At 38.8% G+C, this 13,714-nt stretch overlaps 1 protein-coding gene across 2 annotated transcripts in view; it reads left to right on the top strand.

The window, feature by feature from the left end:
• Hers (Histone gene-specific Epigenetic Repressor in late S phase) overlaps positions 1–13,714 on the top strand; it is a 555,152-nt gene that overhangs the window by 515,819 nt on the left and 25,619 nt on the right. Inside the window, exon 3 of one of the 2 annotated variants that reach the window (XM_083114118.1) lies at positions 3,484–4,053. In XM_083114118.1, coding sequence (XP_082970244.1) covers positions 3,484–4,053 — 570 coding nt within the window. Of the gene's footprint in view, positions 1–3,483; positions 4,075–13,714 lie in introns of both variants that reach the window. The other variant, XM_083114117.1, reaches the window with a different exon arrangement.

The following is a 13,714-nucleotide window of genomic DNA, read 5'->3' as shown; positions in this document are numbered from 1 at the left end:
TGCGGCATACATCAGTCGGAAGTCCATTTCCTGCCACACTCGTATCAGCATGTCTGATGTGATGGACTGAGTGGCTGAAACAGTCCGGTTTCTTAATTCAGGCAGATCGGTTTGTAGTGATGGCAGGTAAGCATGGTATTTCACAAATCCCCAAAGGAAGAAATCACATCGGTTGCGATCGGGAGAATGTGGCGGCCACGGTAGATGAGCAGAATGCTTTCTCGACTGTGCCGTCGCCCGTGGCAGTGAGGCAAAGTACAAGTTCGCGTGTATGTTTTAAAAAATATATATTTCACAGTTGTTCTTTCATCCAATGGAACATTTGTTCTTATACGCCGTCGCTACGAGAAATAAAAAAAATGTTCAAACTGCTATATACCTTTATGTACACCCTGTATTTAAAAACCTTTTGTATTCACTTTTTTACGAATGACAAACATTATTTTCACAGGAGCCGTGATGGTCCAGTCACGGTTGAATCGGAGTTGTTTTTCTTAGATCAGAATTCTTACACCGGTGCCCCTGTATACACGTCTCCCAGCCCGCCATTAGTAGGTACATGGAGGATAAAGATGGACGAAGCATAGTGCTAACCACGCCACCTACATTATAGCTGTCTCTTGAAAAATCTTAGCGATGCTTACACAGCGATGTCCGTTGAACCGTGGAAACTGCGGGCTGACACTGCGAGTCAGTGAGTGCGGTGGTGCCACGTTCCACGCACATTTTTACTCCGTTGAATAAATATCTGTATAAAATCGGTTTCGCAGTGTCAATTGACAATGATAATGAATTTTAAAAACAAATGCAAAAAGCTTCAATACAAGATCAATATTGTATTTGAAGGACTTCCCAATACTAAGAAACCGTGGTTTTCCAAAATTGATAAGAACGGTTTTTTGACAAATTTAAAAAATCTGAAAATTAAGAATTGTGTTTAAAACCTTTCTGCCTGCACCATACTAAAAATTCATCACGATCGGACCACCCGTTTTTTTATTTATAGAATTTCAAAGAGAGGGTAGTTTGCAAAACTAAAAAAGAATAACTTAAATTAAGTCAGAATTGAATAAGCTAAATTTTGATGTAGCTCGTTTTTATGTAGGTCTGTCTATTGGTTAATTTTTAATTGGAGTCCAAACTCAAGTATCTATAATTTTTAATCCGACAGTAATTCAGCCGTCTGGACTTGTTTGCGAGTTAGAACGTTGGCTTGTCTTTCAGTTCCGTGTAACTGTCCTGGGCTGTTTAATGCCAAAGATTTCGGCCAGATGTTCAATAATACGTAGATGTTGGCATTTCAGGTTGTTCCTCGGTCCTCAACTGAATCTATTTGGCCCCTGCCCACTGTACCAGTGCAATACGTTTTCTGCTCGTTTTCATTAAGTGATTTTTTGAAAGCTGGCTACTGAAGGAAGTGGCGTAGCGTGTTCGAATTGAAGGGCGATTCGGAGAATTCCCTCCTGGATTTTCTCTCTTAGCGCTCTCCCATTTCTAAATTCGTTCTCAATCAAGGGAAAAATTCTCCCCTCTTAGAATATATGTACGATCATACTTATTTTTTTTGCCATAGGCATACCTTGGCCCCCAAAATTTTCAGGTTTGTTAAAATGTACAAATTAACTATACTTTTGTTAACCTCCCTGGGACTTGTGGAGCAAAGTAATGAGTAGGGCTCGGAAGTTTATGAAGAATCATCATCTTTTCTGAGCCTTGAAAACAATACTAAACCTGATATCAGTCCGTTTCCCTTCAGCTAGAAGCAGAAAACTTTGTTTTTTTTTTTTTGCATTTTCAGCCTTTTTGCTTTTAAGTCATTTTCCAATGTTTTTTGCCGTCTTTGTTGCATTTTTCTTCATTCTTGAGGTTTATCTTTCTTCTCTCCTGTTGTTTCGTGAATTTTAAATGCATTTTCTAGCATAATTTATGTATTTAAATTTCCTGACATAGTATTTTTAGAAAGTTCGCCCTTAATCGAAAATACGGTCAATGGAAATGCTCAATATTAACTGAAAGTTTGGCATTGGATTAAATAATTTATTTATTTATTTTCCCTCCAGCACTTAAAATACTTTGTGTGAAGTCTATACTTTGAGGTTCCCTTGCTGGCCACTATAATCGCTTTAATCTTGGGTTTTAGTCACAATATAAAATAAATTATAATCTGATGTAAGCGAAACACAACTGTATTTCGTATAAAAGCCCAGCGGCGTAAGGGGGGTTCGTAGTTAGACTATGGCAGCCTAGAGCCACTCGCTTGCGAGAGACACTCTTATACCAGTAAGGGGGGCTTGCCCCTGTGAAATGAGGAAAACACTTAAACATTCGATTTTAACACTTCCATTGATTGGTCTGGCAAGGTCGTGAGAATATTAGAACTAGATGCCAAGATCGTCTCCCCTGATTTATAGATAAAGCACTCCTGAAATGAAACTTAGAAGCCGCGCTACTCGTCGCTGTAACTCTTTACGTATCGATCGATAATCGGATTATTAGTTGAAGACAACAACTGTTCATGCGATAACTTTCTGATTACAACTGGGGTGAAAAATGTTCTCTCGAACTATTTAAGGGGGATTCAAATTTCCGATCGTAAAAGCCGTTGGCGAGACCGCATCCTACCGTAACGGTGTTTTTAGCATAAAGCTGAGTTTACTTATTTTCGTATTGTTCCCGGCTGATTTCCGTGTCAGCGTAGTTTTCAGATCCGTTGAAGGTCGCCGGTATTCTATGCTGTAAGAAGCTACTTCCACCGCTTTCAACTGGACCCCCTGGCGAAGTGATTAGACTATTGTGCTATGATGCCAGGGGTCCCGGGTTGAAGGCGTGATACGATTTTCAGATGGTGACAGACTACTGTATCGTGCAAGGCCAGTCTGAAAGGAGGTGAATGACTTACACAGAAAAAAACTTGGAAGTAAAAGTAAAGAAAACTACATTAGCGCTTAACTGCCGCCCCCTTTTTATGCTTCAGTAGTTTAAAACACTAAACAACGGGCTTTGTGTAATTATTCAACTATTGTGTTTATGAGAAAATCAATGTTTCATTTTTAAGAGCGAAAATTATTTTGTTATTTTTTTAGGTCATCCACTTCCCAGCCCTAGTAATGACTAATGTTTATGGGATGGAAAAAAATAATTCTGCACCCCTCTTCCCTCTCTTGAAGTTAAGCCCCAAGTTCGATTCTGCTCCCCAAAATAAGGTCCTAAGTTCGACCCATGTTCTTTGCTATTACTTTCTTTTGTATTGATACTTAATTTTAATGTGGGAAAATGATAACTGTACTACTGGAATAATATTTGATGCTATTTTTATTTGTGACAGTATTTATACCCTCATATATTTCTTGAGGCTACATATACATTTGGTGGCATAATAAATTATGTTATTATTTACTTAAATAGTGGCCATTACACTCAGTACATTTGTCAGTGCTTTTTATTATTTCCGTATTAACTAATGTTCATCTTCTTTTCTTTCAGGCTACTATCAACCAGCTGGTCCACTGATCCACACCAGTTCAGAACTCTGTCGCAGCAAAGCACCGCCAGTGGAAGGAGAAGCCAACAGTTCTCCACCAGCGCCACCTTCCCGTCCCCCAGGGGATAATGCGTCGCCGACGTGTTCGGAGGTGGGGGCACCTCCAATTCCCCTCCCACCAAGCCACGTGACTCAAACAGGCTTCCACCGCTACCCACCAACGTATCCTCCAAATTACCCACCACAATATCATCAATACTACCAACCGCCTCCTCCCCAATCTTCCCATCACCCTCTGGTGCCACAGTACCACCAAGACCTCTGTTACAGCCCCCATTACCCAGGATACCTGCCGAGCAAGTACACCACTTATCGTCGGGGCTACTACCCCCAGCATTACCCCCAGAGCTACTATTCTCAAGACATGTATTCTCAGGCCCCCCTGCCACTGCCAGGCCCCTCTTATCAGCAGGAAAGCTACCCCCAACCCCCGGCACACCAGGAGCCATATCATCACCAATACTACTCAGGTTATAGCCCCGGACCAGGCTGTTACCCCCATGCGCCTCCGGGTAGGACTCTTAGCTTGCTAGGTGTGTTTTGCTTTGCTTCTCTCTCTTTTGCACTTTCTTTACTTTCATGCATGCATTATGCTGGTCGTACATGATGCAAGAGGACTTAAAAGCTCATCACCTATATCATGTCTTCTGTGCGTAATACTCACCTTTCCTCCCTACATTTGCTACAAGCAATTGAATTCAAGAGATGCATTTCAGGGTCAAGTACAATAGCTGAAAAGATGAAACCGATTGTGATATGCATGCAAAGTTTACTAAGTAAATAATTTGGATGGTTTTTATAATATTAAAGTAAAAATTACCCATAAGTTACAGAAAGTGTTGATGGGGGACATGAAAGTTTTGAATTGAATTGTTGTTTTAAGTCCACTTTATGCACAGAAAGGCAAATCGGGACTGGACGTACAGTTTGAAGTGGAATCTGAACCCCTATGTACCTTCACCGGGTATTGATAACAAGGTGATGATGCTACCATTTCACCATCGGAGAGGCCATGGAAGTTTTGGAAATGTCAGCGTACCCCATTGATGACATCCTTGCCGGAAAGATATGTTATTCCAGACTTTTGCTCAATAAATATTGCTTAGAATCAATCTTTAATGCATACTATCACCCAACATATAATCAGATTGCATTTAGTAATCATTATAATCAGCACTTGCTTATGGTCAGATATGCCCTAGACTAAAGCTATTTCGGCTCGGCTGGACTTTTGGCTGCTTTTTTTTAATTTTCCCCTCCTTTCGAAAAACCGCTATGATATTCCAAAATCCGAAAAATTACATCAGTGTAGAATTCCTTCTAAAATATTCACGTGGTTTCCTTTCCGTCTTGCGTAGATAATATCAATTGTCTAATAAGACTTACGTAATCATGAATGTCTAGGCAATAGCGAAAGCAAACCACATGAAGATTTACATAAATTCTCTGGAATAAATTCTAAGCAGGTGTAATTTTTCGGATTTTGGAATATCGTAGGGATTTTCAAAAGGAGGGGAAAATTCAAAAAAACTCCCCTCGCGTCAGCCAAAGTTCCAGCCAAACCTTAAGCCTTCTTATTCATAGACAGTCATAAAATCTTTAATAAAGTCTATAACTAGAGGTGTAAAAATAATATAAACCAGGGAGAAATGTAAATAAAAGAACGTTTGTCATTCATTATCAACTCTGTAATTCTTTTCTCGGCCAATGTACGGCTTTTTTCAAAAACTTTCAAGCAGTACATGTTCCACTACATCCAAAATTAACTGACATCTTAAACGAGCTTCACCCAGCTCCAGTGGTGAAGTGGTTATTATGACCATTGCCTAATATTAAAGAGCTAAAATAAATATTGTAGCATGATATTAGTTTTAGAACCTTTTTGGTTCAGTCTCTTGCATTGTGTATGGTAGAAACTTTAAGTTTCATAGAATACAACAGAAATGCAGTGTTCGGAAAGTTACTTTTTAAATGGTAACTAGTTACAGTTACTTGCTTAAAAAAAGTGACAGTTACAGTTACTCATTTTAAAAAGTAACTCAGTTACAGTTACAGGTACTTCAAAAGTAACTGTAAGTTACTTTTACAGTTACTTTCTGCTGAAAATTTTCTTGCAACGAAATTACGCAAATCGATCATTAATTGTAATAAAATATTTTGTGAAGACTAACATGTATTTTACGTTACTGGTACATAATATAAGTCTTCGTATATTTATATTTATTACAAAATAAAGTGCTCTCCTGTGCTTTGCGCGACGCCATGAAGGCGTATAAGGGGTGTGGAGTTAGAGCCCCACACTTTCTTCATCATGGCGGAAGGTGTGGGTGATTTGATGGCATCCTTTACCCCCCAGAGTTTCCTCCAGATATCCACTTTATACGATGCTGGGTGGGCGCTGGAGCCGCTTCAACAGGTGGAAAATAATCTCGGTTCTCCCCCACCGAGGATCGAACCTGGGGTCTCTCGCATGGTAGTCAGACACCCAAACGAATTTTTTTAAAAAAAGAATGCCACTATGCGGTAGTATCCCCCGTTATTAACATTTTCTCAGCTTTGTCGTATGTCAATTTTCTGTTTTCTGTATTCTCATTGGAACAAATACAAATATCCATGTCCGAAGTGAACTAGAATCCGGGACTCCTGACATATAGTGCGTTGTGCTAACCACTCTGCCACAGAGCTACTGCAACTTAAACATTCGTATTTATTATCATTGTTGTTCTTAAGGAATGTCCATTGGAGTGGGGAGGATTCTAGAAACTTTATAGAAAGAGAGAGAGATATATTACTCACGTATAGAGGTCTGTTTCGCATAAAGGGCGTGTCGGAGAGAAATAAATTTGTTGTACAATTTCAAGTGTTTATGAACAAGAAAATGATAAAAATATATAATGTAATAGCCTATAATTGTGCGTTATCAGTGAAGGTGAAAATGGCATTTTAAACTTCCTCTTCAGTTCTCTCTGAGACAATTACATAAACAAGCAAGAATGATCGTTATGGTCTTCCTGATTCTCTCGTTTGCCACTTGAGTGTTGTAATTCACTGTTGTACAATAATAATGGTGAGATCTGTTATTGCAAGAAAATGGGTTCTCATTTAAATCTTAAACGAATAGCACTTACCAAAATATATTACTTTTTCAAAATGTCCGGAAATGCTGAATAATCATAAATAAGCGAATTCTAACCGGAAATATTTTTACTTCCATTTTTAAATTATCAGGAACTGAGATAAATGAAATCACGTGGAAACGATTACATTGTTTTCCATTCATATGCGCATTTCCTAGCTCTCGTCTTCTTCAGTTTCGTTCATACTACCAGTACCGTTGAATTCTTTCGTAAGAACACTGAAATATTGCAGTACGTCCCTTTTCAGCTTAATCCGATATTATAGCAAAGAAAAAACTATCGGATGCTGCTTACAGAGGAAGGAAGTTATAAGGTCACAGAGGAACGAACTACAGAAACAAGAGAAACTTCACAGCATACAACTGACAATTGCAAACTGTCAGCAATAGGGATGAATTTTTCTCCTAGAAGCTTATCTTCCCGCTTCTGGGAAATCCATCCCTCTTCTGAGGCGTGTACATCACTTTCGAATTCAGGTCTACCAAACGAAAGATGAAACATAGGATAAACCTTGAAATTCCTGGCACCTGGCTGGAGCCTACTGACTGACCACCGCCAGAATATAAATTTAGTGCAACAACTTTCTCTTTTCCTCTTCATCTATTGTTTGCAAGAATTAATGTATCAAAGAATGGGCTTTTATATCACAGCAGAAACTAAATTCCGGCTCACTTTGGGTCCAAAATCGTCAATAATTTATGACACTTACATAGCAATTTAAGTTTCGCAAAGTAACTGTAAAAGTAACTGTTAAAACATTACTTCTATTGTAAAAAAGTAACTCAGTTACAGTTACTCACTTTTAAAAGTAACTAGTTAGTTACATTTTCTCAAAAAAGTAACTGTTACTTGTAACTAGTTACTTCCAAACACTGCAGAAATGTTATTGTCAGTGAATCACTACACAGAAACATTTTCGATAGCTGACTGGTTAAATGTATCTGTTGAAGTGCGCAGCTTTAGTTGCATATTTTCTTTTGTTTCACAGATTTGTTATTTTTGCTTATATACATGTTTATTGTGTGTGCATTCCAAAAATATATCTATGTTGTGTATTGTATGGAAAGGAAAAGCTAAATAAGTCATATTGTTGAAATTTTTTTTGTCTAAATACATGTTAATAAGCATAAAATGTAAAAAATTGAAATATTCTTACAGGTGACTGACTTTATTTACTGCCAAAAATCAACAATTTGCAAACAAATTACTTCTAACGAGTAATGTGGAAACAAACAAAATAAGAGGAAGTTCCACAGGAAGCAAAGTACTGTTGGAAAGGAATTAATATTTTTATAAAATGACATTTTTAATTTGTCGTTTTTGAAGACCAGTATAACATGTGGTGCCGGCTTTGAAATGGAAAATGTTAGTCGGGGGATGTTTAGTCGAGCCTGGGGTAAGCTAGGGGGATGCTCTATGTTTTGACATGGTGACAGTGAGACAGCTGGGAGGATACTTTGTGAAAAATTCGGTAGCTCGGGTGATACCATCCTCCCTCACTTTGAGCACTGTGTAAGGGAAGTTGAATGCAAGTTCAAGCAATTATTTGTGCATCTTATGATATGGAATTTGATAGTTCATTTGAAAAACAAAAAAATCATTAGTTGTTTCACTGGCTTAAGAGTTACAAGAACAGATGCCACACAAATGAAACATTAAACGTTGCCCATCACAGGCTTTTTTTTTTGTTTCCTTGACTCATTGTTGTAAAGAAGAGTAGATTTTATCAGATAGATGTTCATTGTACTAGGAAGTAGCAATTAATCTGTTAAGTAGTGCTCAAAGTGGAAATTCCTATTTTGTGGTAGGAATGCTCCTAAGTTTGGGCATAGGTGAGGATGCTTGTATGGATCAACATGACAGTGCAGTAACTGGGGGATGCTTAATGAGAATTTCCTTAAGTGGGGGTATAGCATCCCCTATGTGACCCCCTCCCACTTCTTGTGTAGAAATTTAAGTAGCTATTATCATCTCCACATTAAATTGTATTGTCTCTCAGTGTTCACAGTTGAAATTCCTAGGTGAGGAATGCTTGGTCGAGTTTTGGATAGTTGCGGGATCGGGATGCATATATGATTTAACAATTGAGACAGTGAAGGAGATAGGAGGATGCTTAAGCAGTTTATCTGAGCTGCAGGGGAAATGCTTTTTGCAAATTTTCTTAACTGGGGACACTTCGAACACTTCTGTTGATCATACTATACAAATATTCATACCAATTTGTCTTTGATGAGTACTTAATTGAAAAATGAAGCACAGAGGCTCCAAAGCCAGTGGGCATATATAATGGTTTGGTTGGCTATCATGATTAAGCTGTTGAGTTTATTGATGCCCAAAAATATTAGGGCTTATTGACTGTAAATAATTTTCTAAAACTTGGAAGTTTTTTTTTTTTCATAATGCACTATACATACATAACACTAAGGCACAACTGTAATGCAGAACGTACTAAACAGTACCAATATACAAAGAGTATTTAAAAGAAATAAAAAAAAATAGAAACTTGCTCACCTTGAAATAAAGTCGTAAATAGACCATTGTACACAATCACCATATGCACCATTACCTTGCACATGGGAGTTACAAAAAACATAAGAGAGCTTGACTTGAAATAGTATACTGAATATATATGAATGTAGATATTTTAAAACTTATGTACATTGTTGCACACATTACTGTAATCAGATGTGAATATTTATACAGGCTTTGTTTAAGCTTATTAAATGTACAGGATGGCGCAAAAGTCACCATACAGCTAACGTACACATTTATGTGTTTCTTACTGACATGTATTACAGAACTTACAGTGCTTGAATATGAATAATAAATGTCATAGGTCTGCTTTTAAAGAACATGCTCGATGTGTCCCCCTTCAAACGCCATGCACAGGTGAATCCAGGCCATCCAATCATCCTGCACTTTTGAAGTGTGTCCCTAGTGATGGCATCACATGCTGCTTGGATGCACTGCTTGAGGTGATCCAAGCTCCTGATTTTCTCTTCGTACACCTTGGCTTTCACGTGACCCCACAGGAAAAAATCCAGTGGGTCAGATCAGGTGAATGCGGTGGCCACTCCATATGACCTCGTCTCCCGATCCAGTGCCCCGGGAAGTTTTGTGTCAAGCCACTGCCAATCCCAAAGTATGGACGGGCCCCGTCCTGCTGGAAGAAGGTGGGGGCGGTTCCATCAGGGTTGGCCATCATGGGTGTTACGGAATCTTCCAGCATGTCCATGTACCTTTCAGTGTTGAGGTTTCTTTCGATGGATATTGGTCCGATGATGTTCATGTCCCAAATTCCGCACCACACCATTACCTTTTCACCGCCTGTTGCCTTGCTGTCCATGGTCCAATGTGGATTATCCTTACTCCAGTATCGCATGTTTTGCTTATTGACCTCTGCGCTAACGTGAAACACAGCCATCCGAGAAGAGAATGGTTCTTGTGAAATCCGGGTCTAGAGCCTGCATTCCGACAACCCACTCACAGAACTGGAGTCTGCGATCAGGATCATCTTCACTCATATGATGGAGCAATTGCATCTTGTAGGGATGTCATTTATTCACTTTGAGTATTCGCTGGATGCTCCGACGGCTTACACCTGTCTCCTTTGACAGTCGACGAGTACTCTTCTTCGGGCTTTTCACCATGGACGCAATGATAAATGTCGACATCTGCTCATCAGGTGCTGTCTTTGGACGTCCAGTTCTCTTCTTGTCTTCCACACTACCTGTTTCCTTCTTAAACTTAGCTATCAACTTAGCAACAGTGTCATGTGTGATGGGATCACGGTCCAGGTGTAGTTCATTGAACTTCTGGACAACCTGCCAGGTCGAATTTTTGCCGACAAGAAGGATTACTTCAATCAGGGTGGCGACAGACCTGGAAAACCTGGAAAACCGGGAAAAGTCAGGGAATTTGAGGTGTCAAAAAAAGTCAGGGAAATGTCAGGGAATTTCCTCTTCATTGACTTTTTTTTTATTATTTATTTTGACACCTCAAATTCGAACACTCTCTGGAGGAAAATTGTTATAACTCGGGTACTATGGGAGCAACCTACTTCGGATAACTTTTGTTTTGCAGCTAAAACATTATCGCATGTAACCATGTACAATTCAGAACGCCGGACCAAGGAAGGGGGCTTGGGCACGACCCCCGAATTTCAATGGAAAAAAAACATAAAAATCTAGAGTTTGCCCCCTCTTCTCCCGCTATTTTGGGGAGAAGGCGCAAACTTTAGTATTCCTTTCAAAGAATGTACATTTCTCAAGAGAATGAAACATGTTTCATGTTCTTGGGTGCCATACAAGTTGAATAATAAGCCAAAATGTGATATATTATTTTTTTTACGAAAAATATGTAATTTGCATTTTTTGAGGAAAATTGTTATAACTCTGGCACTATGGGAGCAATCTACTTCGGATAAGGTTTGTTTTTCAGCTAAAACATCAGAGCATGCAACCGTGTACAATTCAGAACGCCGAACCGAGGAAGGGGGTTTGGGGGGCGCGAGCTCCGAATTTCAATGAAAAAAAAACAAAAATAATTGTAGTTTGCCCCCTCTTGTCCCACTATTTTGGCAAGAGGGTGCAAACTTTAGTATTCTTTTCAAAGAATGGACATTTCTCAAGAGAACGTAACATTTTTCATGTTCTTGGGTGCCATACAAGTTGAATAATAAGCCATAATGTGATTTTTTTTACGAAAAATAGGTAATTTGCATTTTTGGAGGTAAATTGTTATTACTGTGGCACTATGGGAGCAATCTACTTCGGATAAGTTTTGTTTTGCAGCTAAAACATCGTAGCATGCAACCGTGTACAGTTCAGAACGCCGAACCGAGGAAGGGGGTTTGGGGGTGTGACCCACGAATTTCAATGAAAAAACCATAAAAATCTGGAGTTTGCCCCCTCTTCTCCCGCTATTTGGAAAGAAGGCACCAATTTTAGTATTCTTTTCAAAGAATGGACATTTCTCAAGAGAACGTAACATTTTCCATGTTCTTGGGTGCCATACAAGTTGAATAATAAGGCAGAATGTGATTATTCTTTTTTTTTTACGAATAGTATAGGTAATTTGCATTTTTAGAGGTAAATTGTTATTACTGTGGCACTATGGGAGCAATCTACTTCGGATAAGTTTTGTTTTGCAGCTAAAACATCATAGCATGCAACCGTGTACAATTCAGAACGCCGAACCGAGGAAGGGGGTTTTGGGGGCGTGACCACCGAATTTCAATGAAAAAACAACATAAAAATCTGGAGTTTGCCCCCTCTTCTCCCACTTTTTTTTGGGAGAAGGTGAAATTATTAGTATTCTCTTCAAAGAATGGACGTTTCCAAAGAGATTGAAATATGTTTCATGTTCCTGGGTGCCATACAAGTTTAATAATGCGCCAAAATGTGAAACTCTGTTCGGAAATGTGGCATGGATATGTTGCAGAGAGGGGGAGAGGGGGGAGGTTGGTCATCAATATGAATTTCCCAGGCTTGCTCCAGACCTGTGTCAGAGTTTACACCCAAACATAAGAGTATGAAGGTCCAAAAAGCACATTCATTTCGTAATCAGCACCATGATACCAGATGGTATCATTGGGCGAGTACGACCTTACTCTGATGATACAATATGTATCATCGGGGGAGTAAAGGTTAAACCTCTAAATATTACGTGGAAAATGCATTGAATTATCATTTTTTCTTGTCCGTATGGGAGTAGTAAGGGGACTTGCAAAATGCGACAGAAATTGCATGGACTGCAACATCCAACAAAAATTGAATGCATAAACAAGAAGAGCTTTAGACTGCAAAATATGCTGCCGAAATTTTATTACTCTACTGGCTCACTTCACCTTATTTAATGTAGCAGTGTTTACGAAGGTTTTCTTTCATCACCTGAGGTATTACTGGTTTCGCACAAGTTAACATACGTTTTCAATGACATTGCACTATTCTTAGATATCAAGAAGAATCCAACCAAATGGGATATATATTGAATACTATCACGAAAAAGTGAAACATAAATCTTCATTGGTGAACGTTATAAAAATTTGGCAAGTGCATGCTCCCAACCTCAAATTTACAGCAACACTAGTATTGCAATGAAATTGACACCACTCTCTGTCCTGTCTGTTTAAACTCATGAGAGATGGTCATTAATCTCTCACTGAATAATGCTAATGTCCAATATTATGAAATAAAATACTAATAATAAATACGTCAATATTTTAATATCATATTTACTCGAATCATTCAATCATAAAACCAAATCACTTTCTTCAAGAATTGACTTTTCTCTGCCAGCTCTGCTAAATTTTCACTTTCCATCTACTGATTTATACGAGGGGTGGCCAGAAAGTAATTTCCAATTAGTAGGGACATTGATTTTTCGCAAATGCCAAAACCGTGAAAAATTGTAATTGCTGCGAAGTTATGTTTAGGAATGTGCAGTGATGTCTGGGCACATTTTTCGCCCGTTTGAAATATCGAAATAATGCGAATTCGGCATAAAATGCGAATTGTTGGAGTTTTCAGTGATTTTTTTTTAAAAAAATGTCCTAAAACAAGGAAATATTCCATGAAATCCAACATTCTTGTCTTTTCTAGGCCATGTTTGTGTACATAGAACATGCAAGGTTTCCAACATTTTACTCAAGAGTAAACTATAGAGTTATACGTACATGGAATAATTCCGACAGCCACATTAAATCATGTATTTCCCACGATTTTTTCAACTTCTATCAAAACCATTTGCATCACAGAGCAAAGTGGCAGGGTTCTAACAGGAGATCGAGTGCGTATCTACTGTCACACGGGAACCACATCTTCGTATTTGTCGCATGAGATATGTTTGGAATTACCAAGCTAATTGCGCACATTTGGCATTTGTCAAGCGAGTAATAATGGAGCTCAGTCGATAGGGCATCTGACTACTATGCGAGAAACCCAGGGTCGATCCCCTGCAGGGGAGAACCGGGATGTTTTCCACCTTCTCAAACTCCTCCGGAGCCCACCCAGCATCATATGAACCTGGTACCTTG

This window comes from Lepisma saccharinum, chromosome 28 (assembly GCF_977018435.1).
Source record: "Lepisma saccharinum chromosome 28, izLepSacc3.1, whole genome shotgun sequence".
NCBI classification, from domain to species: domain Eukaryota; kingdom Metazoa; phylum Arthropoda; class Insecta; order Zygentoma; family Lepismatidae; genus Lepisma; species Lepisma saccharinum.
Note: the sequence above shows the minus strand (reverse complement) of the source record. Positions and strands in the feature narration are given on the sequence as shown.